The sequence below is a fragment of the Patagioenas fasciata genome, chromosome 24, assembly GCF_037038585.1.
Source record: "Patagioenas fasciata isolate bPatFas1 chromosome 24, bPatFas1.hap1, whole genome shotgun sequence".
NCBI classification, from domain to species: Eukaryota; Metazoa; Chordata; class Aves; order Columbiformes; family Columbidae; genus Patagioenas; species Patagioenas fasciata.
Genome location: NC_092543.1, coordinates 7,629,115 through 7,653,107, shown reverse-complemented (window position 1 = coordinate 7,653,107; position 23,993 = coordinate 7,629,115). Strand labels below are relative to the sequence as shown.

At 59.7% G+C, this 23,993-nt stretch overlaps 3 protein-coding genes across 4 annotated transcripts in view; 1 reads left to right on the top strand and 2 right to left on the bottom strand.

Annotated features, from left to right (window-relative positions):
* Positions 1–23,993, top strand: part of PAFAH1B2 (platelet activating factor acetylhydrolase 1b catalytic subunit 2) — a 457,510-nt gene that overhangs the window by 370,354 nt on the left and 63,163 nt on the right. The gene's annotated exons all lie outside the window — the stretch shown is intronic.
* On the bottom strand, positions 12,810–18,961 carry BUD13 (BUD13 homolog). 2 transcript variants are annotated; one of them, XM_065855837.2, is made up of 11 exons: positions 18,540–18,961; positions 18,189–18,279; positions 17,798–17,882; positions 17,604–17,661; positions 16,103–16,974; positions 15,785–15,912; positions 15,368–15,476; positions 14,774–14,912; positions 14,412–14,596; positions 14,035–14,116; positions 12,810–13,702 (listed from the first exon to the last, which is right to left on the bottom strand). In XM_065855837.2, the coding sequence occupies exons 1-11, from the start codon at positions 18,959–18,961 to the stop codon at positions 13,609–13,611; spliced, it is 2,265 nt and encodes a 754-aa protein (XP_065711909.2). In that variant the 3' UTR covers positions 12,810–13,608. The 2 variants fall into 2 exon arrangements, with proteins under 2 accessions (XP_065711909.2, XP_071654844.1); XM_071798743.1 differs by lacking the exons at positions 12,810–13,702; positions 14,035–14,116; positions 15,368–15,476.
* Positions 18,928–22,412, bottom strand: ZPR1 (ZPR1 zinc finger). The gene is made up of 14 exons (XM_065855670.2): positions 22,220–22,412; positions 21,891–22,052; positions 21,572–21,662; positions 21,338–21,408; positions 21,083–21,169; positions 20,893–21,015; positions 20,732–20,782; positions 20,576–20,642; positions 20,258–20,328; positions 19,966–20,055; positions 19,784–19,894; positions 19,605–19,691; positions 19,425–19,490; positions 18,928–19,178 (listed from the first exon to the last, which is right to left on the bottom strand). The coding sequence occupies exons 1-14, from the start codon at positions 22,373–22,375 to the stop codon at positions 19,047–19,049; spliced, it is 1,365 nt and encodes a 454-aa protein (XP_065711742.1). The 5' UTR covers positions 22,376–22,412; the 3' UTR covers positions 18,928–19,046.

Here is a 23,993-nt window from a genome sequence, read left to right as displayed (position 1 = left end):
TCCCGTCAGCCGGGATGGGTTCACGGGGTCTGCATCGTCCTGCCCAGCTCCCCGCCGTGTCCCCGAGGGTCACAGCCCCACCACCCAGCCGGCTGGCGCTGCACTGAGGTGTGGGCGCTTTGCTGCGAATCGCAGCAGAATCGGTCACACTGATGCCGACAGGCTTGCCCTGCGAGGGGAGCGGGCAGGAATGCTCCACCGCGCGCTTCTTGGCTGGAGGTCGTCCCGCAGGGCCCCGTCTGAGATTTCAGCACCGCAAGCACCATCAGCAAAAGGCGTGCGACTTGCAGGACTCCACGCTAATGATCCACCTCCGGCAGCCGGCATGGAAAAATGTCTGAGATGAAAAACAAATCTCTTTGGTTCACCTTCCCAAAAGCTGGGAAACCTCACAGCTGAAGTTTCCAAACAGTTACAATTGCTTGTGATAACAAAACAAATCCTTACGTTTTGCCTTCACATGGGTCTTCCCTAACGCGAGCACTAACATATGAAGACCATGCCAACGGTGCAGCGCAGCTCAATAACCAAACTCCACACCTTCTGTAGAACAGATTGAGGAGTGTGACGTGAGCCCCACAGCCCCAGGGGGGTCTCTGCGCCACATGGTCCCCACAGCCACGGGCCCCCCAGCTCCCCGGGTCACCAGCCCACGCGGCCAAGGCAGCGGCCTCGCCATCCTCGTTAGCTCCCCCGCCCAACGAGGCCGGAGCTGACAGAGGAGGATTACCCGCTCCCTGGAAGCTGGCGTGATTGTGTTTGCTCCCAAACCTGGGCCGATTTAGTTGTCGGTGTGCATCATTAATCTTCTTCTACAATCCCTTCCCCATCTGCTCCCACTTTTTAATGAACTGCCGCTTGCCACACTCAATAAAATCAGCGCTTCACGAGGACCGCGGCGCAAGGGGGAAGCGAGAGGCAGCGCGGGGAGGGAGGGGACGGCAGTAAAGAGATGCACTTGGCTTTGGGAAGATGCTGTCTCATCTACATGGGCAAACGAGTCGCAACATCCCTCCCCGAGACACTGTGGGCTGCCTTGCCCCCGAGCAAGTTACTAATAACCACATCAGACCGCGCCGAACGCCAGCCTCACAACGCCAAACGTCAGCCCAAGTTTGATCCCAGCTACCCTGTTTTACACAATTATTTTCAGCGCATGAATACTGCAGGCGGCACCGAGATCGTAGTTTTGCAGCTTGCCGGCAGCTCGGGGGATTCATCCGATATCAGGCTATTACCTTCTGATTACTTTCCTTGGCAGCCAACCCGTTCGGAGCTGGCAAATAAACAATAGGGACGAGTGTGATGGGGAGCTTAGCTTTCAAATTACACTTTTCAATCATTTGTCACACCAAAGGTATAATGAGTGTTTAATACAAAACTCAAAAGGCTGCGGGGCTGGGGCTGGGGGGGCTGTAGGTACGTGGAGGACGCTGAGCTTGGGCGGAGCTGGGAGCATTCGTCTCCATCCCTGCAGCTTTCCCTTAGTGCATGTGGGCAGCTGAACGGGGCAGGACCTGCCGTGGGAGCCCCGTGTCCAGGGGCCACGCTGGGAAAGAGCCAGAAACCCCCTGGGCACCACCTGTGCAGGGCAAGGACACGGTGGGCACCATCCCGAGGACATCCCTGGTGAGGCAGGGGCTGGTGAGGGACACAGAGCCACCCCCTGTGCTAATCCTTGAGCATTTGTTGCCTTAATGTTACTTGCCATCAGACCATCTCACATTAATGTGGATCTAATGTAGAAATCCATACGAGTTCCAGAGTCATTTGGTATTAATTAAACACCGCTGTTATTACTGGGATTGCTTTGTGTTTATGGCTCTCTGCAATTAGCACAGGAGCGGCTCTGCAGCTGCAGAGAGCACCCCTGTGCAGAGCATCCCTGGGCTGAGCTTCCCCGGGGTCAGCATCCCTGGGCTCAGCATCCCCGTGCAGAGCATCCCCAGGCTGAGCATCCCTGAGCAGAGCACCCCTGGGCTGACCATCCCCGGGCTGAGCACCCCTGGGTTGAGCATCCCCAGGCTGAGCATCCCCAGCCTGAGCATCCCCGGGCTGAGCACCCCTGGGCAACACATTCCATGAGGGCAACAGGTGAGTGCAGCCCCAGCCCAGCCCTTCCAGCAGCCGCCTCTTGCCCTGGACAAAGTTTCCTGCGCAGAAGAGGGTTTCGCGGGCAGGAGGATGCTGCCGCAGTCTCAGCATCCTCCCCCAAGACGTTTCAGGCCTGTCTTGTTCCTGAGGCTCGCAGTCCCTCTGCCCACATGTCAGGCAAGAGAGAGAAGAATGGAAATCGCTCCGTAAAGTTCACAACCCGTCACTCCGGCTTTCAGAAATACAAGCAAAAATGGCAAAGCAGTAGGGGGAAAATCCATTTCTTCCGAGATGATATTTCCCTGGAACATGTCCTGTTGATTTGCAGTCAGGGAAAGGCGAGTGTGTTTGTCTGAGATAGGGGAATCAGATCTGTCTAAACTCTACTCTACTCCACACTCCCCCGCCTCAGAAGAGCTTTTAGAAAAAGAAATGCCTTGAGAGAGAAATCTCTGCTGTTGGAAGCCCTTCCCTTTGTGAACGTGCCCCCTGAGGACCAGCCAGGGTGACAGAGCCGGTGTCACCCCTGTAGTGGAGCTGGGACCCAGCTCTTCCCAGGGGTGCTGCTTCAGGTGGGATGCTGTGATCCTCAAAGGCCCTGGACCGTGCTCAGGACCACGGCGTCCTGCTGCCTGGCTGGGCTGGCCAGCCGGGGGACACAGAAAAGCCTTTATTTCTAAAGGGATGAAAGGACTTTGCAGGGACCTCTCTCGCTCCTGCCGTTCCCAGGGGACCGACACAGCCATGGGACGCGCAGACAACCCTGCCCGTGTGCTCAGTGCTTCCTCGGCCCCCTCCAGCACCCTCGCTGCAGGGAGAAGGGGCTGGAGCCCGCTCGCGCCCCAGCACGGCCGTGCCAGCGCTTGGCCGTGGGAGACGCCGCCGGCCCCGACCCACGGGAGCCGGAGCGCGATCCGAGCGCCCGCCGTGAGCGCGGGGCAGCGAGCAGCGCGGGGCTCCAGCAGGGACATTCAGCACCGCAGCGACCTCCCAGCCGGCCCCACGGCCCGGGGCGAGCGCTGCGCCGGTGCAGCACTGCCACCTCCCGTCCACGCCGCCGTGGGGACAGCCCACGGTGCCCACGGCACCCACAGCACGCCAGGGCATCCCCACAGCACCCAGGGCATCCCCACAGCACCTCATGGCATCCTCATAGCACCCCATGGCATCCCCACAGCACCTCATGGCACCCCCACAGCACCTCATGGCATCCCCACAGCACCCATGGCATCCCCACAGCACCCACAGCAACCCCACAGCACCTCATGGCATCCCCACAGCACCCACAGCAACCCCACAGCACCTCATGGCATCCCCACAGCACCCATAGCATCCCCATAGTACCCCATGGCATCCCCACAGCACCCCATGGCATCCCCACAGCACCCACAGCACCCCACAGGCCCTGGGCCAGGGAGTCCCCACCACCCCCTGGGTCCCCACGGAGCATCCCCGTGTCCGGCCCCCCCAGCAAGGCTTTGGTGGCTGGTGCTGCTCCCCCCGGCAGCCACCACTGGCACAGAAAGGGGAAACAGCAACGCAGCTCTCAATTAGCAAAATAAACCGGAGAAAAATAAACTCTTCGCCAAAAAGAAAAGGGGAAAACTGCAGAGTGTGACCTATAAACATCTGCTCATCTTCCCCTCCAGTTATTGCAAAGAGAGAAGCCAAAGATATTTCAGGCTTCTCATACATCTGCAAAGGGTTTTTGGTCTGTATTGTTGTTTGTTTGCGGTGGTTTTATTTTCTCTTCTCGTCTCCAATGGCTTTTTGGGCAGCAACAACTGAAAGGCCCCATGGAAGAGATCAGAGTGTTAAATCTGCCCGTCGTTATTTCCAGGCGACGTCTCTAAGTCCTCTCCTGAAGGGGTGCACAGGTCTGGCTCCGTCCCAGCGCCGGGAAGCGTCACAGGGAGCACAGGGGAGAGGAGACACTGATGCAGGAGGGAAGGAAAAAGATGAGATGTGAAACAGGGGAGAGTGAGGCTAAAAGCGGTGATGAGGCTGCAGGGCCACGGCCGTCTGTCTGTCCATCTGTCCGTCTGTCCGGGGAAGTGCTGCCGCTGTTCTAGCCCATAAATCCCAGCTGGCACCACGTGCCGTTTCCCCAGAGCAACATCTGCGGGTCCCCCAGAACCTGCGCCGACTGCTCCTCCTCTTGTGTTTCTCCCACCCCATCCCGCTCGCATTTTGTTCTTTCCATTTGACACAAGCCCCTTCGCACAAACCTGCAGACTCTCTCCTGTCTGGCCACAAACCCTGTCACCTCCAGGGCTGGTGTCACCTCCAGGGGCAGGGTCACCTCCAGGGGCAGGGTCACCTCCATGTGTGGGGTCACCTCCAGGGGCGGTGTCACCTCCAGGGGCAGGGTCACCTCCCTGTGTGGGGTCACCTCCAGGAGCAGCTTTGGAGACAGCCATATGTCCCCTGCGCAGCTCTGAGGGACCCCAACCACACCAGGCTCTGTGAGGGACACCCCAGCTAATGTAGGGCATCAAGCAGCCTGCAATTAGCTCTTGATCTTAATTACACACGTTCCTGATGAGCTCATCAACTTAATCTAATTAGTCTGCAGAGCTCAATTGCTTGTCCCTTTTCCTTAAATGCCACGCCATGTAAGCCCGTTATCCCTTTTGGTACAACCTGCTCGCTGGCACGGTTTGTCGGCCTGGCCACGTGCACCGGGGCACCGTCACCTGCCGCTGCCACCGCCGTGTCCCCAGGGACAACGTCCAGGCGCTGGAGGTGGCCGGCACAGCCGGGGCCCCGGAGCCCCTGCCGCGGCCGCCGGCGCTGCCAGGAACCCGCCCTCGCCCTCTCCCAGGCAGGAATCAATGAAATCCCCTAAAAGCTCATAACTCGGAGGTAATTATAAGAAGCATCAATTACCCAGCGTTGCCAGGGCTTCGCGAATTCAATTAATTTGCATAGTGATCGATTCAGGCGGGTCCTCCCCGGGTCCCTGGAGGAACTCAGGACATTGTTCTGCACGCTATTGATTTTCCAATGTAAAACCAAAGCGCGCTCTCCTCTTATTCAGAGCTGCTCATTCAGCCATATTAACTTCCAGATCATTTATTTTTGTATGTCTTTCAACTCTGTTTGTTGCTATCACACAAATGCAGAGTATTACATTGTAGAGAATAATTGAATCAATACAGTCATGGTACTCTGGGTCTCCCAGGCTGGAGGAGCACAAGCTGGCAGGAGCCTGCGCGGCCCGAGAGGGGTTTTTTAACCTTTCCAGTCATTAAAAAGCTTGTCTGGCTACAGATGAAGTTTCTGTGCCGTGCGGCTGTTTTTGTTTTGCAGAGCGGGAGATGCTGTGATGAGCACAGGAGAGGCTGCCGGGCTCTCCCCCGCACCCCCGCACCCCCAGGGGAGATGCTGCTGCTGGGATGGATGCTCTGGAGCAGGGTGGTCCCACAGCCTTCTTCCCGCTCCACCCTCCTCACCCTCCGGCCCCAGCATCCTCTCCATCCTTCTCAGTTGCAGGCGACCACAGGTAAAGAAGGGACGGTGAGAGAGGAAGAAGCCCCCTCAGCTGAAAAGCCAGTGCACAAAGGAAGAATCCTCCTTCAGCTTGCGCTGGCTCTGAAAAGAGCTGGGTTTTAATTCTGCTTCCCCTCCCACTGCGATATTAGACGGCTAAATAGCCGCACGGCTGTTTCCTTCAGATAACCGGTTGCCAACGAGCGCCCTAATTGTCCCCAGCCCCTCTGCGCCACCGCCCCGCGCAGGTCATTTCCCGCCCGGCGCACGCGGCTGAGCACAAATCCATTTTCCAAGGGAAATTTCTATTCTTATCTGGGCTCTGCAAGAGGGTCGCGAGCGGCCCCTGTTAATTGAAGCCTTGATGCTGGTTGGAGGAGGCCCCGCTCAGCTCCGCAAAGCGCTGTGACGCGGCACCGCGGCCGCGCCGGGAGGGCACCCAAGTAATGGAGAGGGGGCGCACGGAAACGTGGCCTCGACCGCCAGGGGTGACAAGCGGGGTGCCCCGGGCACCCAGCCCTCCCGTCGGGCCGGGCGCCAACCCGCAGCGCCGGCGCTTCCCGAGGATAAAGGGGCTTCTAAGCGCTTTGGCTCGTCTTCTGCAATATCCTCCGGCAAATCAAGCATCCCCTTCTTGGGATGTTTTCAATCTGTTTTATGTTGATTTTAATTAAAGAATTTGAAACTGAGCAAACAGTTGGTAGCAGGTGGCCATGCGAGTGTGAAATAACCAAACTGCTTTATCTGCCACAAAACTCCGCCAGTAAATTCCTCCAAATTAATCCCAGCCTCCGAAGGGCTGCCGGCTCCGGCTGACGCGCTGCGCAAGGCGGGCTCGGCCATCCTCCAAATATTTGCCTGCGCCCCAGTGCCAGAAGCAGGTGTGCCGGGAGCATGATCGGCTCTGCTCACTCCGCCTGCTCCTCAGGGGCACGCAGGTGGATTTCCTGCTGGGAAACATCGCGCCCTGGAGCCCGGCTGCACCCAGTAACGCCACCAGCATCAACCCCAATGGACGAGGAAGCCATCCCCATCCTCATCCCCATCCTCATCCTCATCCTCGCCCCCGTCCTGCAGCACCGCGCATCCCGCCCAGGCGTCCCTGCTGCCGTAACCTTGGCGGCACGGAGGCATCGAAGGGCCTTTCCCAGGTAACGGGCCCTGCATATTGATGGTCCCCGGGGAAGGCGGCAGCGAAGCGCAGATGCCCACAAGCTTTTCTTCTTGCAGGCTGCGCTGGAGACAGCTGGGGGAGAAGAAAAGCTGGGAGAAGAAACGCACGCACACACGCTCCTCTTCATCTCGCCCTCCTGCCCTCTGCAAGAAACCTCATCAGCATCTTTAAGAGACCACGTTTTGCCACCCGGGAACGGCACCTCCTGCGCCAACCGGAGGCGAGGAGGAGCCGCCGGCTCCGGGGTGTCCTGGGCCCTGTTCCCTGCCTGGCCCTGGAGCACCACGGCACCCGGTGCCCTCACACCATGCCCATGAGGTCCCAGGTGCTCTGGAATCCCTCACACCAGGACCATCATCGTCGCTGGCAAACAGCTCTGCTGGGAGCAGCGATCTGCAGCGTGTCCCTGCTGGGCAGGAGGGGACGGGCGCAGGTGGGGACGGCGCGCCCGGTGCTGTGGGATGCGGCTCTCACCCCATCCCAGCCCCTGTTCCGCTCCATTCAGCAGGACAGCCCGTTCTCCGGCAGCTCCTTCACTCCCTGCTGCGTTCAGACCGTGTTGAACATCCAGTTCCTCCTGCTCGCCCGCCCCAGTGACCCGGAGCTGGGAAACGGGGCCGCACTCCTGGTCAGTCAGCACCGGCACAGCTACCCCGCTAATTACAACATGTTCTGCTTTCCTGGGATTAACGCCGGTTTTCCTTCCCTTCCCCTCAATAAATATGGATGCGCAGCTGCTGCTGGAAAGAATCAACAAGCAAACGTGGCAGGCTGGGAGCCCCAGGACGCGGTCCCAGCGCCGCCTCCGGCCGCGATTCCGGCAGGTTGGACCCTGGGGGCGGATCAGGAGTTTTCACCCCAAATACCAGGCTTGGGTGTCTGTGAAAACAAAACAATATCAGCAAATGTACTGGGAAGGATGTGGTATCTAACAGAAGATTAGGCAGCACACCCTCTCCTGCAGCCTTGCCTTGGAGTCTGGAAGGAGGCGTTGAGACAAAGCAGCCTCAGCACCGTCCATCACCGGAGTTCCTCATCCCGCTGTCTCCTCCCAGCCTTTAAGGGATCTGCTCCACTCCGTGTATTTATCTCCTAATCACTGAATTAATTTCCATCTCAGCTACAGCACATTCAGAGCCTATTAGTAAATCACGTCGTAGCTCCTTAGCAACTTTTGTTATAAGATTCCTGTTAGATCGCGTTTCAAACCGACGGAGACAGAGCAGCTCTTATCTTGGCAAATTGAACACTGAAGGCGCCGCGGGGGGCCGGGAGCGCTCCCCACACCCCCCGCACGCTGCACCGGGGACCCCGCGCGGGTGCTCCCGCTCGTCACCGTGAAATGTCCGTGGGTGCCCCCAGGGCCGTGCAGGGGGACCAGGAGCCCCTCGCTCCTCCCGTCTGCTCACACGAGCCACGCGAAGGGTGAGTTATGGTGTGGCTGGATGCACCCGTATTCTGATAAGGAAGAATAATAACTTGTCAAAGATATATATGATATGTGTTTTCTTTCCAGACAGAATATATATTGGGATAATTCATCAACTTGCCTGGCACCGGCCAGAAGAGAGAGTGGTGAGAAGAAGAATCCCAATAAAAAGGAGCCAAGGAGGCAGAAAATCCCCTTGGTGCTGGGTGTCCCCTGCTCGCCACACAGCCACCAAGTCCTCGCCACAGACACGGGCATGTGCCCATGGAACGGGCCACATTGGGATTAGGAATAAAGCTTCTTGTCAGTTCATTAGTGACGGCTTTGTCTGGCAGATGAACGTGCTGGTAAATAGAAGGTGGAGCAGCTCTGAGCGGGCACAAGGGAAAGAAGAGAAGGGCTGTCACCCATCGGTGCTCCAGCGAGTCCTGTCCCTGCAGCGTCCCCTCCCTCGGCGCCTCTTTGCCAGCGGGGGGTCCCCAAACGCTGCTCCAAGCCAGCACCAAGTGAGCACTAGAGCTGTGAGGAGGGGCTGAAGGTGGCACATCCAAACCCAGGGTGCACGGAAGGCGCAGAAGGGCTTTCAAAAACAGCTTCTCAACAGACAAGCCAGAACGTCTGAGCAGTCGAGGACTGATTTACCTGCGACTTCTTAATCCTCGAGTTGTGGTTGAACAGATTAAAGTGTCGGCTTTGATCCGTGCGTTTGGATGGAAGGAGAAACATCGCTGTCTGGCTGCAGCCCCGGAGGGCGGAGGCTCCGAGGGGACGCGCTGGGCTGCGGGACGCGTGTCCCTGCGCGGGATGTGACACCGGGACCAGAACCGCCACCCGCAGCCACGCGGGACGTCACCCTGCGCCACCGCAACGCCAGCCAGCACCGGCACTGAAACAACAGCAGAGATCAACGTTCTGGGTGCGTTTACGATGCAGAAATATGCAATGTAATTCAATTTTCAGCAAGGGAAACACGCGAATCTCTGCTGGCTCCCCTCTTGATTTTCCCCCCTCTTTCCCGCCCTCATTTGATATCGCTCCATGTGGCAACATCAAAACGATCTTTGAATATTTTAGCTCCTGTAAAATATTTATGTTATAAGGCAGGGAAGGAAATCGGTGGCTTCCGAGCCATGTAAACATATGCTACGCAACAGCTGGATCCCCCGCAGCGCCCGCCAGGTGAGGGGCTCCAACCCCCTCCAAACGGCACCGGGCAGCGCCAGGGAGGGCCAGGACCTGTCCCCCCGCCCCGGCGGCGCCGCCCCGGCCCGCGGGACGGTCAGCGAGGGCCGCCCGTAAAATGTCACCCAGAAAATTAGTAAGTGAAGGTAAACCACTTCCACACATTGAAAGCAAAGGCAATCAGTCCCAGGCATGTCCCCCTAGGAAATTATGTGGAGTAATTAATCAAAAAGCTAATGAGAAATGTGTTTTCTTTCCCAGCCTTACACCACATCATATTCTTATTAGCCAAGGTTATTACAATAGTAATCATGCATGCTCCAAGTTCAAATTGGGTTTTTTTGCTCCACTGCCACCAATTTAGAAACCCATTAATGGGAAAGATAAACCCCGATACGCAGCCCGGCCCTTTGCGTCGGTTCACCCCGCGCGTGATCGTCACCGCTCGCAACCCGCAACCCGCCGCCGTCTGTTCCCTGTCACCCCATCACAGCCAGATGGGCCACCGTGGGGCCACCACCGCGATGGACACGGCCGTGAAGGACACGGCCGTGATGGCCACAAGGGTCACCAGTGAGGCTGTTATCCCCGTGGAAGTCGCTGCTCCAGCAGCACAAGCCGGGGAACCACGGGGCACCCACCCTTGGCAAACCTGCCCTGTTGATGGGGATACCGGGGTGGGATCCGGGGCGGGCCGTGGGTCCGTGGGTCCGCAGGTCTGGCTGTCCATGGGTGATTTGCTCAGCTCACCCAGCAGCCGCCCGCCAACGTTCCCAGCACCAAAGCGCGCAGTCAGCAGCCCGGCGGAGGGAAAACATCGCTGCTTGATGTTCAGCGTTAAATAATTCAGCCCCCTGCGGAGAGAGCAGCGGAGAAGAATGAGGCTGACAAAAAACATAAAGATTTCCTATGCCGCGTTAAAAACGCATTGACCTGATTAGCAGGCGGGAGGGATGAGCCGCGCCGGAGCAGAGCGGGAAACACGCAGGGACCTCGGCAGGCGAACGCTCCCGGTGCCCAGGACGCCTCCTCCTCCTTGTGCGCTCATTCTGCTTTTCTCGGGGTGCGTTGGAGGCCTCGCTGCCAGCGGGGAGCCGGCACCGCCGCTCCGGGATGTTCGGCATGTTTGGGGATCCAGGAGAAGCGGTAGCACTGGAGTGGAGCCTCAGAAGCCCAAGGTAGGGCCCGGGGGCTTCGCACGGGCACCTGGACCCGCAAACACCGATGCCCCACGGGACGCAGTGCTCGTGGTGCAGCCAGAGCTGGAACCGGCCGCTCGGCACCTCGCTCCAGCCACCAAACACCACATCTACAACGTGTTTATTTCCACCCAGGCTGCCTTTTAATTTGATTATTTATCTCCCATTTAGCCTTTGACAGATCAAAGGCTCCGCGGAGGGGAAGGGGAGCCGGGCTGCGCATGGAAATGAGCCTCGATACATAATTAATTAACATAAAACAGTTTCATTAGGAGATGGTGTTACACGGCTGTTTGTCTTAAAATGGAAGCTGTGCGGAGAGTGGGGGGAACCCGACCCGCCGGGGCGGCCCCGCTCCCTGAACGGCGCGCAAAGGCTCCCACTCCTGATTATTAATCTGGTTTTAATTCTATTAAGAGATGGCCAGGAGAAAGAGTATCAATTTTAGATTAACAAGGTTATTAGCACTTAATTATGTGAGGTGTCTTTGTAATTGAAAAGGAAAAGAGGAAGCGCCATAAATATCCCCCACCCCTGAGCTCCTGGGGCTTCGCAGGTGGCTCTTTATTCACCGGGCTGCGGAACCATAAATATTAAATATCTCGTGAAAAAACCGCACGGCACAGAGAGGATGCCCTCCGGATATTCCGGCGCCGAATGTTCCTGCATTTACAAATATTCATTAACTGGGATCCGCAAAGTTATTTCCACCAAGACTCAGAGAACGAGCAAGAGGGAGAGAGAGGTTATTTAAAAAAAATAGAGAGTCTAGAGTAAATATTATTAGTAATTTTTATCTCTGCGTGTCCCTAATTATTCCATAATTGGGCAAGTGCACGTGTGCATACACAATCACTCACCTGTCAGGCTGGGGATGCTCGCTCTGGCTCCGCCGCGGGACGGAGCTGCCGGATGAAGGCGCTTTGCCCCCAGGTGAAGGTGCTTTGCCCCCGGCCACGCCGGGGCCACCGGTTCGGGACCCACTGCTCCCATCCAAATCCAATCACAGCTCCCGGGCTCTTCTTAATTAAAAATACCGGGCGGTCTCAGCAGGCAAGCGGAGCAGCAACGCAGTGCTTGCCAGAGCCCGCTTTGCTGGAGCTGTTAGAGGAACCGCCAGCCAGGCAGCAGCAGGAGCCGCATCCATCCCCGGTGGGACGGACGGATGGGACGGACGGACAGGACAGACACACAGCTGCCAAGTCTGGGCGCCCTTGGCCACTTCCCTGCGGCCGAGCGTCCCCGTCGCGGGCAGGGCCGTGGTGTCACACACGGGGAACCAGGCTCTTCATCGCCACTGAACACATTACGGTGAGCTCATCAACAAAAATCTAATTATTATGTGTGAGGCCAAGCTTAATTGCTTGTCCTTGACATGAATAATGCACCACATAAGCCTATTAGCCAGTGTAAGCCTATTATTATTACTATCACCGTGCTCGCTGTCAAAAGTATAAAACAGTCGAATGGGGGGGAAAATATAATGCTGTGCAATTAGCAGCAAAACGACAGAGAAGGCAGCTCGTTAATTGTTGGAGGAACCAGCTCTGCCCGTTGCTGCCCCGTCCCGTTTGGGGCTGGTGGGGGCTCCTGCCCTCAGCCAAAACCCTCAACCGCCCCAAAAACCCACATCCGCTGCTAATTAAATCTTGCTAATGAGAAAATCAGGGCGCAGGAGGCGGCGGAGCCGCGCTGCTCCGCGCACACGCTCCTCCCGGACTTATCGCTAGGCGCAGGATGTTTACAATAATTTTTAATTTGTGCAATTATTAATCATTTTTCTATCTGCCCAATTTGCATAATAATTACTCCACTCAGCGTTTGAATGACAGTGTTTTAAATTAAATTAAGATTTTAATATTCATTTTTGGGGTTAAAGCTAATTGGAGCTGTTGCTCGGTGTCAGGACCAGGCCCGCTGCCCCTCCGGAGACTCCGATAAAGGGACATGTCCCAGTGTCACCCGCTTTGGGGCTGTGACGCCCCTCGCCAGGGGAGCTCAGGGGCTGCACCACGGTTCTTACGTCTCCAGAGCACTCAGAGAAGTGGCAGCAAAATGGGGATGTGGCAAGAGTGACAAAAATAAACCACCAGAAACCCGGGACCTCAGTGACAGAGGGGACAGTTCAACTGCAAACAGGCCCAGCCGCAGCAGGTGTCCTATCCCACCCTTTGAGCAGCAGCTTAACCATTATTTACCCATCTCATCCCTGCCTTGGAAAAAACACCAGCATGCAACGTCAGGTAAAAAAGCAGGATGTTATTTACACGTGTACATGGAGGCTCCGGAGCTGGCAGAAACACAACACGGGGGACAAAACACAGACCGACCCAAAGCGAGCGCGGGGCGGCACAGGCGCTGTCACACGCGGCACCGCGGGCTGGTGTCCTGGGCTCTGACACGGGCAGCAGCTGCGTGTCCAGGGTCAGGACAGCCTGAGTGTCCCCAGCATCACTGCCCGTGGGCACGAGAATGCCACAGCAGCCCAGGGGATGTGGCAGTGGCTGAGGTGAGTCGGTTCACGTACAGGATTTGCAGGGTACAGCTGTGCTCCGGGAGAACTGGAATGGAGCAAGAACCACAGCCGGGCTTCAAGCTGCCGGGTGAGCTCAGCTCTGCAGCGACAGAGCGCTCAGCGCACCTTCACCAGCCAGAAAAACCTGAGATTCGTGACACCTGAGGACTTGTGAACCGCCCTCGGAGGACAAAGCATTTGGCATAAAACGGTGAAGCACGTAGTTACTGTGGTTCGTTACAAGTGACCAGACCGGGAGCCGTGGTCTGGGGAGCGGCAGAGCGAGGCAGCGCTGCAGGCAGCGGCCCCCAGTCCCCTCCACGCTGCACCAAGCAGCACCGAGTTTGTTCTCTCTGGCCAACAGATCCTCTGGCAGCCTCCAAACTCAGCCTTGCCGCTCACAAAACGGTCCTGAGACACTGCAGATCACGCTGCTGGCACAACCAGCCGCACCTAGCGGCTCTGGCAGCCGGGGAAGCTCCGCGGCACCAGCCCCGGACGCTGCTTCACCCGCGCTCTGTCTCTACATGTCCTCCACGCTCCACTTGTAGGCCAGCTCCTGAACCGCCCGCTTGTCGGCCATCCTAGCGAAGCGCTGCTGTTCGAACCCGTTGGACCTGCACACAACACCGAGAACACCGTGGGCTGCCGCGCGGGAGCTTGGCAGGAGCAAGGAAGCTTTTTAGAGACACGATGAGTTTTCCGCGGCTCTTGCTGCGGCTCAGTTCCCACCTCCATCGGCGGTTGGCAGCCGTTGGCATCTCTGCAGCTCCTCACAGCCTCGCTCTGTTCTGTCCCAAACACGCCGGCATTCACCGCACATTCGTAACCGACACATCCAACCTCACCCCGCTAGCACTCCCGCCGCTCTGCTCACCGGGAACCTCACTGCTGTCTCCCACCCGTTTTCACTGTCATTCTACCACGTGGCCACCGCAGGGACACGTACCTGTCCACACCGTCCCAGCGGTGCCCGGGCCAGATGTTAAATCTGTTGAGCGGAGGTGCTGGTCCATTGTACCGCGGCTTTTCTAGGAACAGAAAGAGCAACACAGCCTTTTACCACTTCACGTGGTCACCTCGGCACCAGCGTGAGGGACACACAGACACACTTAAACCGGAGCCTCGTGGCTCTTCGGTCACTGGACACTGCTCTCCAGTAACAGCTGCTGGTGACAAGCCAGTAACAGCAAATCCTGCAGCTACCGCAACTCCAGACGAGGAGGCCGTTTGGATTAAGCTGCCCTGGCAGCCTCTGCCTCTGTACCCAACAGCAGCCGCGCTGTACAGCCCGAAACCAGACACCGTGCCACCCCGCAGCCAAACCTTTCTTCTCCTTGCCGGCTCGGGCCTTCCTCTTCTTGATCAAGGCGGCCATGGGGTCTCCTTCGCGCTCTTGCTCCCGCAGCATCCGATCCAGATCCTGGTCATCAATGTACCGAGCCAGCGGCTTCTGCATCTCCTTTATCGCGTCTTCCACGTTCTGCTGCTGTTGCCTCTCCTGCGCCAGCCTGAAAACACACACAAGGAGTTTCACCGCCAAGCCAAGCAACCGCTTACTGTCACTTGTGGGTTTGCAGGATGGGTCAGAGTCCTGAGGTTCTGCTGTGCGTGCAGCACACGAGTGCTGGAGGGGATCACTGGGGGATCTGAGACACGCGAACACGAGGCAGCGCGGAGGGCCTCACCCTTTTCCCCATCTGGCGTATTGCTCGTCTCTCTCGGACGTGGCTTCAGCTTTCTGCCGCTGCTCCAGCCACTCCCGCTCCAGGTCCCTCTTGCGCCCGGACTTGTCTCGGTAGATGGTCTTGGAGTGCCGGGATTCCTCTGGAGGGGACACACCACAAGTCACACGGTTTGGAACACTCTGCAGTCTCCGGGCAATTCAACTACTGCATCTCATTTTAACACTTTTCTCCCTTTTCTTGTTCTAGCCTCTGAAAGCGCTTGTCACACAAACGCAGGCGGGATCACAGCTCTCACTTGAGCTGCCGCCCCCAGCCCGCTCGTCCCAGGTGCTCTTTCCATACTGATCTGCTTCCTCAGGCTGGCAGCTGGGGCAGATGGAGAAAAAGCCTCTCACCCCTGCCATGATTTCACCAGCATTGCTTTGAAATGGCCCTTTAGAATGTCGTATTTGAGGCTCAGGGACCTCACACAAGGAAGCACCAGCAGGTGTGGCTGCTGCTCCGCAGGGACGCTCTGCAGCTGCGCCCTCACGCCTGACAGCGCATCGGAGAGCAGGGAGAGCTGCTGCTGCTCGGGCAGCGTTTCCACCCTACCTGCCAGGAGCCTGGTGCTGCTCTCCTGGCTCCGCAGCTCCTGCTGCTCCCGCTGCAGCACCTCTGCTGACACCAGCCCAGCTCTGACCGCAGAAAACGCTGCGTTTCCCTGCAAATCAAACCAAAATCTCATTGACTGCTGGCTGAGGGTTGTCCAGTGATCCAGAGGAACAAGGGGACGGCTTGAAGCCAAGAGAGCACGTGTCAGCACAGCCAACCCTGCCACAAAAGCACTGGCATGTCCAGCAACAACTCCAGAAACAAAACTCCTCTCTCATGCCCCCTCACACCTCGTATTGCAAGCGGAGGGTCTGGCACAGCTGCGTGCACGAGGCACACATAATTCCTACTCCCCCGTTTCTAACCCATTTTACAGTTTTCTATCAACACGAATGAATCTTCAACTGAAGCTTTTACCTTCTTGGGAGAGCTCTGAGCGTCACGCTGGCGATGGGGCGAAACGTCACGGGGGCTCCTGGAACGGTGCTGCTCCTTCCTCTGAGGTGACGGCACCTCCCGGAGCCTTTTCGTGGCTGGGGAAGCCCCTGCCAAAACACACGTACAAACTGAAAATCACAGAATTCAACAGGATTGGTCCCACGGGACTAAGCATAGTGCTGCACAAGGGGAGCTCCTAGGAAATCGAGAGCAGAGTAACTGCACTCGCCTCTGGGTGTGCACAGCAACAGAGCGGGCAGCAATGCGCAGGGAGTACAAACCCTTCCGCACGCTCACCTCTGGCTCTGCTCAGCTTCTTCAGGCTGGGCGACCCACTCCTCTTCCTCCGAGGTGGTGAGAGATCGGAGTCAGAATCGTGCCTCTTCTTCCTCGGAGGGGACAGGTCCGGTGTCACCGGACGCTTGTGTCGCGATGAGGATTTGTCAGAGACGCCGCGCCCAGGGGGAGATCGTTCCCCCTGGGCTCGTCCCGACAGGGGCTTGGCTGAGGTTTTGCAGCCCCTTTTTCCCGGCACTGGGCTCAGTCTCCTTGGGGACAGGTCAGGGGTGTCGTGACGCTGTCGTCTGGGGGGTGATGGATCAGGAGTATCGTGACGTTGTCGTCTTGGAGGGGACAGGTCAGGGGTGTCATGACGTTGTCGCCTGGGGGGTAATGGCTCAGGGGTGTCGTGACGCTGCCGTCTAGGTGGTGATGGATCAGGAGTATCGTGACGCTGTCGCCTTGGGGGCAATGGATCAGGAGTATCGTGACGCTGTCGCCTGGGAGGGGACGGGTCAGGAGTATCGTGACGCTGTCGCCTGGGAGGGGACGGGTCAGGAGTATCGTGACGCTGTCGCCTGGGAGGGGACAGGTCAGGAGTATCGTGACGCTGTCGCCTCGGAGGTGATGGGTCAGGAGTATCGTGACGCTGTCGCCTCGGAGGTGATGGATCAGGAGTATCGTGACGCTGTCGCCTCGGAGGTGATGGATCAGGAGTATCGTGACGCTGTCGCCTCGGAGGTGATGGATCAGGAGTATCGTGATGCTGTCGCCTTGGAGGTGATGGATCAGGAGTATCGTGACGCTGTCGTCTGGGAGGGGATGGGTCAGGGGTGTCGTGACGCTGTCGTCTCGTGGGTGATGGGTCAGGGGTGTCATGACGCTGTCGCCTGGGAGGAAAGGAGAAGGGGAAAGCGAGAGTTAAATTATTTGTTTTGCTGCCTCCAGACTGGAAACAAAACCCAAGCGGGACCTTAACGCTTGTAGTAAGGGTTGAGGATGAAAAAAACCTTTCAGAATGCAAATTCATACTTGATTTTGCACCTCCACATAGCGAGCGCCATCACTGAGCCGCAGACTTCCCAACGCTAATCACAGAAACCCCCCGAGGCAATCGGGACGGCAGGAAAGCAGGAATGGCCAAGTCTCCAGGGACCCTAGCAACATTCAGGCTACAACAGCCTTTTCATGCTCTTGTATCATCGTCTTCCCACGAGCAAACACCCCCTGTGCTCTCTTGGGGCGCCTGGACACTGTGCGACCGCAGAACATCCCACAGATGTTTCCAGAGAAGAATGTTCTGACATCACCATCCTCACCACGTTCCATCACCGCAGCGACACTGTGGGTTCCAGCGCTCGCTGCCCGTTCCCCACACAGGGGTTACTCAGAAATGGAACCCTGGCCTGTGCCCACCCCCCCTGTTTCACAGCAAAGCGCTCAGGAACCGCACGACGAGGCAGACGACAGCAGAAAACAGAGATAACGGACAGAAGAACCCCCAGCTGGAGCCCTGTACCTTGCAGTAGGTTGGGCAGGTGCTGAAACATCCGAACTTTGGGCATCTTCACCCTGGTCTAAACAAAAACAACCACAAAGTCACCACAGCTCATCTCTTCAGCATCTTTTCTAGCCAGTGTTATTTTTAACTGGCAGTGCCACTGTTCATAGCAGTTGAATGTTCAGCGAGAGAGTGCAAAGCTCTGCTCTCACCTCCCAAAAGCTTCCACTTAGCATTTCTCCGGAATTCCTCCATGAGCTTCACTGCATCGGGACGTTCGTCAATAAACTCTGCCACCTGAAGACAGAACCCCGGAGTAAATCCCACAGCTTTATAATAAACAAAACTACGGATTTCTACTCTCTAACACACAGAATCACGTCTAATCACACTGACGGGTGAGCACGCTTTAGACACGATCCCGCAGGCAGGTGTCAAAGCACCTTCCAAAAGCTTCGCCCTGCACTGATCTCCTTGCTGCCCGGGTTTCCAGCCCATGCAGCGCCCGGCAACCCCGGTACCCTCGGCCTCGTCTCCAGCGGCCGTTCAGAGCCGCGAGAACCGCTGTGCTGGCCCCGCCACAGGCCGGCGTGCCCCGCTCACCACGGGCATGTCCCCCTCGTCCTCCTCCTCCTCGTTCTCCTGTGCGGCGGCGATGCTGCTCCAGCTCACGTCGTCATCCACGATCCGCATCCTGGCGGGGGAGAGGGGGTCAGGAACGGGGGTTTCTGTCCGGGGAGACTGGCGGGTGTGCGGACGGGGATGGGGCTCGGGGGACACGGGGCTCGGGGGACACGGGGCTCGGGGGACACGGGGCTCGGGGGACACGGGGCTCGGGGGACACGGGGCTCGGGGGACACGGGGCTCGGGGGACAGGCCCACAGCCGCTCCAGGAGGCCCGGGCCCGCCGCCGAGGGTCGCGTGTGGCGCAAACCGCGTCTCCCCGGAACTCACCCGGCTCTGCCCGTGCCGCCCGGCGGCCTCCTGGTGCGGCGGCGGCGGGGCCGGGCGGGCGCGGGCCCGGTCGGGCCGCTCAGGTAGCGCTGCAGGTACTCGGCCTTGCTCAGCCCCGCCGCTGCCATGTTGCCCGCCGGAAGTGACGCAAAACGCGCGGAGAGGCGGGGCCACGGCTGCGGGCGAGATCTCCGCGGTAGGCGGAGCGACGTCCTGTGGGCGGGGCAATGCTGTGTGTGGGCGGGAGATGGGCGGCGCCTGGGTGTGTGGGCGGGGAGACAGGCGGAGTCGAGGGAGGGACGAAGCTGTATGTGGGCAGGGATAGGGGCGGAGCCTTGGTGGTGGGCAGGGCTTCGGCGGTGGGCGGGGCCAGCAGCACACGAACTCGGTCGCTCCATCACCAGCTTTATTGGGCCCCGCATCCCGGCACCCCCGGACCCCGGGGACGCAGCCCCGGCCCCACACCCGTCCTGGTCCCTGCAGCCACCGGGGAAAAGGCTCCGGCTGCTACCGGCTCCTGGTCTCCTCCTCATAGCCCTCGGTCTTCATGTCGTTGAGCCCCAGGTCCTCGTTCTGCTGGAACGTGCGCTCGTAGTGCTGCACCTGCATCTCCGGGTCCTGCTCCGGGGCAAACACGTTCTGCGGGGACACGGAGCCTGTGTCACAGCCCTGCTCCCCAAGGCAGTGCAGCAGCCCAAAACGGGAAGGGGTTCCGGGCCAGATCCACCCCCAGTTCCCCCAGGAGCTCACGCTGCTCCCAGCCCCTACCCACAAACAGCTTCCCCTCCCTGGGCAGACCCTGCCCGCCACAGAGCCCAGGGAAAGGACCAAAAAACCCGCTCAAACAGCCAGATTCTGGGGGCTCAGCTCCGGGCACCGCTGTACCTGCAGGTAGCTGTTGCCCGCAGGGTCATCCATGACAAAGTGAGCCGTCCTCTGGCCCTCGATGATCTGCACAAACAGAGAGGTCAGGCTCCTTCTGACCCTCCAGAGCGCCCAGCCCCCAGACACTCCCAGCACAGCCATTCTAACTTTTCCTGCACAGAAAACCACAAGCGCACTCACCTCCTGCAGCTTCCCGATGAATTCCTGCAGCTTCTGGGTTCTGTCGGGCGCAGAGCTGTCCCCCAGGGTGAAGGGGTTCCGCTCCACCTGCCGGAGCAGAGCCAGTAAAAGGGGACCCAGGCGTCCGGGATTGGGGACCCAGCCCCGCAGTGACACCTCCAAGGCCCCGGGCCACTCACCAGGTCCCGCACGTCCTTCAGTAGCCCCTCCAGCGTGGTGAACTTGCCCCCCAGCGCTCCCATCCCCAGCTCGAACTCCAGCTCGGGGATCTCCACGCTGCACGTCTCCGACTGCAGGGACAGAGGAGCAGCCGTGAGGGAGCTGCTGAGGGAGGACGGGGCAGATTTGAAGGTCTCTGTACCTTCAGGACGTCCCTCGTCATGTCGGACGGGTCTGTGATCCGCAGGGTGATCCTGGTGCCTTGTGGCTCGATCGCTCCTCCAGACTTCACCTGCAACAGCCACAGTCAGCTCCCCGCACTGGGACACCCCCGTCACTCCAGCCAGCCCAGAAGCCGGTCAGCTCTTCTACGGCTGCGACACTGCCCGAAAACACAGCGTCCCTCCCGAAAGAGCCGCTCCATGAAGTGTCTGTGAGAAACATCCCCCCAGCCAAGCAGAGAGCAGCACTCCCCTCCCCGCTGCCCAGCTCACCTCGTTTGTCCTGTGCCCGCAGGACTCACAGTTGGTGGCCATGATAATCACCTCCTTGAAGTGCGGGATCTCTGCACCGGGCGGTCAAGGAGAACCCAGCAGAAGGTCCCAAAGTGGAAGCGTGTGCCCTGTCCCCTGCCCCAGCCCTTCCCCAGGCGCTGCAGGAACTCGCCGGCAAGTGCTGGGCAGCGCCAGGGCCGCTCTGTACCCAGACAGGCCCCGCCAGAACTAATTTATCCACTTGTAAGGGGTGCAGCAAGAGGAGACCTGGCTGCACACAGAGCAACTCCCACCCCGCAGACCCCGCTCCAAGGATACGCACGAGCTTCATGTTGGTGTGAGCGGGCGCATTGCACTCGGGGCAGTTGGTGTTGAACTGCAGCACCTGTGTTGTGTGACAGGCACAGCAAGGACTGGGTTGTCCCATCAGCCCGTCCTGGCGCCGGAGCCACCCGTGTGCCGCAGATCACCCACCTCGTTGTGTAGATCCTCGGCAGGCTCAGCCGGCTCCTCCAGCTCCTCTCCCTGTGAGCGGAGATGCCAGGAGCAGCGTTAATCCCCGCGCCTCAGTTCAGGCCTCCCAGAGAGCGAGTGGACAGAGAACACGAACAGACCATGGCCCAGCAGTCCGGTACCTGCAGCCCCAGCGCAGCTGCCTGCTGGGGGCTCCTCCGGTAGCGGGTGACCACGAGCGCATCGTCACGCTGTGGCGCGCGGGGGTTCTCCACAAAGCTGTTCCCCGAGGGGTCGTCGATAACCTGCGGACAGTGGGGCCTGAGCAGCCGTTCCCCCTGCACGCAGGGGCTGCGCTGCAGTTCTGCTCACCAAGGTGAAGGGCGACTGCGCTTCCTTCAGCTGCCTCAGCCTCCCGATGAACTCCTCGATTTTTCGTGCCACCCCTTCGTCTGTTGCCTACGAAATAGGGCACGTGTGGGACGGACAGCGCAGGCAGCCAGTGCTGGGGACTGTGCTGGCACCGGCACACACAGAGAGCCCATAACGCTTCCATGAGCAGCGTGCAAGAACGAGCATTTGCCGAGCTGGCATCCCCGAGGAGCCCCCCCTGTCACAGCGCCTCACCCTGCGGATGGGCTGGTCCTGCTCCAGGCCCGCGATGGCTCTGTCGATTATCCCTTCAACGGTGGTGAGAACTGGAGAAGGTAAGCAAGCAGTGATGGTGCCGTTTGTTAACTGCACTGCCGCAGTGCGGCCCGCCCACCGCCCCTGCCTGCCCCTGCACACTGGTCCATGCAGCTGCATCGAGTCCCCAGACAGGAGGACAGGTCCTCACTGAGGGCACAGCCTCCCACCCACCTCCCCTCTGCGTGAAGGGTGGGATCTCGAAGTCCAGCTCGGGAATCGTGGCCGTGGCACAGTCGGTCTTCACCACCTGCCTGTCCATGTCCTGGCACAACATGAATTCCACATGAATTCCACACACAGCCCCCGCCAGCAGCAGCTCCCACGGCCTCTGCGCTTGTGCAGGAGAACGCCGGGAGCGCACACACGCGGGGTTTTGGATGGTTACTACCAAACAGATAACGCGGCTTCTCAAATGGCCCCGAAGATGAACAGTTTATCGCTGGAGCGGGCTGCGAGGGGTAACGCTGCGCACAGGGCAGAGCGGGCTCACCTGCCGGGAGGTGACGGCCAGGCGGTAGCGCACGCCCTGCTCCTGCACCCGGCCCGCTGACTGGATCTCGGTGTTGGACCAGCAGCAGCTGTCGCAGGAGAAGGAGCTGACGATGATCTCCTTGAAGAACGGGATCCTGGTGAGCAGCAGCCGCGTCACCCCCTGCACGGCAGCGAGGGCAATGCTGGGAACCGGCTCCTCCGGGCCCGGGCTCCTGCGGCGACCCCGGGCGGGCCCGTGACCCCGGACACCCCCAACCACCCTTGCACCCCCGGCGGGTCGGGTCCTGTCCCGGGCCCGCCGCCCCGCAGGCCCCGCCGCCCCCTCACGTTTTGGAAGCAGTTCATGCAGAGCGACTCGATCTCGGCCGGGAGCTGCTCCCCGTCCTCGGCGCTGAGGGGCCGGAACAGGGACTCCCGGTCTCCCCGTTCCGCCCGGGTCCCCCCGGCCGCCTCCGCCGGCTGCACCGCGCCCAGCGCAGACATCTTGGGGCGGCTCCGCGCCTGCGCCGGCACGTGGGGCGGTCACGTGAGGCGGAGTTCACGTGAGGCGCGGTCACGTGAGGCGGCGCGCCCTGGCCAACATGGCGGCGCCCGTGCGGCACCCGCGGCGTGTGTTTCCGCGGCACCCCGGGGTCCGCGGGGGCAGCCGCTTGTCACCCGGCAGCTTCACGGAGCTGCTCTCCTGCAGAACCCGGCCCTCCGAACGGGGCAGCGTGAATAGCGAGTGGGCTCGAGGCGAATTTAGGACTTGAGCGTTTCCAGTGTCTGTTTCTTGCGTGAGATCCGGTAGATGATCTTCACGCTGCAGCATTGGCTCCTCTCCCGCTGTCCCACCTGTTGTAGTTTCCTTCCCAGTGCAACGTTTCCCGTGGGAAGGCCTCTTACAGGGCGTATGTCCATCTAATTTCACAAAGCGATTAGAAAACCAGCACTTCTGAGAGCTCCACCAGCGTGTGCGGGTGCCTGGGGTTTGAAGCCGGTTGGCCACTCTCTGAGCCCAACAGACTCATAATAAAAACCACAAGAACCATTCCCGGGAGGGCTCCTGTCCCCGGGGGAAGGGAAACGGGACGGCGTGTGTCGGTGTGTGCGGAGGGGCCAGGGGTGGCAGCCCGGGACAGGATCCCTGCACTCACACAGCCACGGAGCCCCGGGCCGGGGGCTCTCTCCCGCGGCCCCACCGCCCCTTTAGACCCCCAGCAATGAGATGTGGGGGTGGGCTCTGCCCTCCCATTAAACACGACGTGGAGGTGACGGAGTGGCCACTCCTGCCCCACTGCCCCTTCCCCTGCCCCCCCACGGGATGCCTGGCCCCCCAGTATCGCCCAGGCCAGGAGCAGAGTGGTGGGACGGGGACAGGGACACAGGCTGCGGCTGCTGCCCCACGGGTTTGCAGCCCCAATGGGGCTGAGGGGAGCCCGTGATGGGCTGGGGGAACTGGCTGTGCCAGGGCAGGGTGGCAGCAGCTTGGGGGCCACATCTGCAGTACAGATCAGAGCACAGACCCCCATGGGGGCTGCAAACTGCCTGCGGGCTGCCGAACACCCCAATTGGCGTGTTCCCTCTGCAAGGCGCCTTTCCCCGGATAAAACATGGAACAGGCTCAGCTCGGGCCTCGTGAGCAGCGCCGGCTGCTGACTCCGGGCTTTTAGCCAGGGAGAGTGCTGCAATGTTTGCTCTGACCAATGTTTGCTTGGACCCAACAAACAGGGACCCCCTGGGACCCGCGTCCCACCGGTGAGGCCGGGCTGGGGGCAGAGTCCAGGTGAATTCTGAGCAGTCACTGGGGTGCAAAGTCCACCAGCTCCCTCGCCTTGTGGACACAGGGGCTGCTCCAGCACCCCTGGCTCCCACCCTCGGCTCCCAGCAGTGTGGGAGCCCACAGAGTGGCTCGAGGCTCTTGTTGTGCCTACAGCACCATCGTCTCTCCCCCGGAGCTGGGAACACGCGGCCTCTCCCCACCAGTCCCAGCCTCACTGCACTGAGCACTGGTCCCAGTGCCGTGGGGATGCTGGGCTGTATGTGGGGCTGTGGACTCACCTGGCTGTGACTGTCCCTGTACCCACGACCCCCACCCGCCACCTCCACCCCCAGGACCAGA

Bases quoted from the DNA above. Each gene is read 5' to 3' on its own strand.
- BUD13 (XM_065855837.2), bottom strand. From the start codon at position 18,961: ATGCGGGGCCCAATAAAGCTGGTGATGGAGCGACCGAGTTCGTGTGCT. The intron at 18,280-18,539 runs GTGAGTTCCGGG...CTCCCCCGCCAG, and splicing joins GGCGGCACGGGCAGAGCCGG to GATGCGGATCGTGGATGACG. The intron at 14,597-14,773 runs GTGAGGCCCTCC...GTGTGTTTTCAG, and splicing joins TACGCCAGATGGGGAAAAGG to GCTGGCGCAGGAGAGGCAAC.
- ZPR1 (XM_065855670.2), bottom strand. From the start codon at position 22,375: ATGTCTGCGCTGGGCGCGGTGCAGCCGGCGGAGGCGGCCGGGGGGACC. The intron at 22,053-22,219 runs GTGAGGGGGCGG...GCTGCCGTGCAG, and splicing joins GCATGAACTGCTTCCAAAAC to GGGGTGACGCGGCTGCTGCT. The intron at 20,329-20,575 runs GTATCCTTGGAG...CGCCCGGTGCAG, and splicing joins CACCAACATGAAGCTCGTGC to AGATCCCGCACTTCAAGGAG.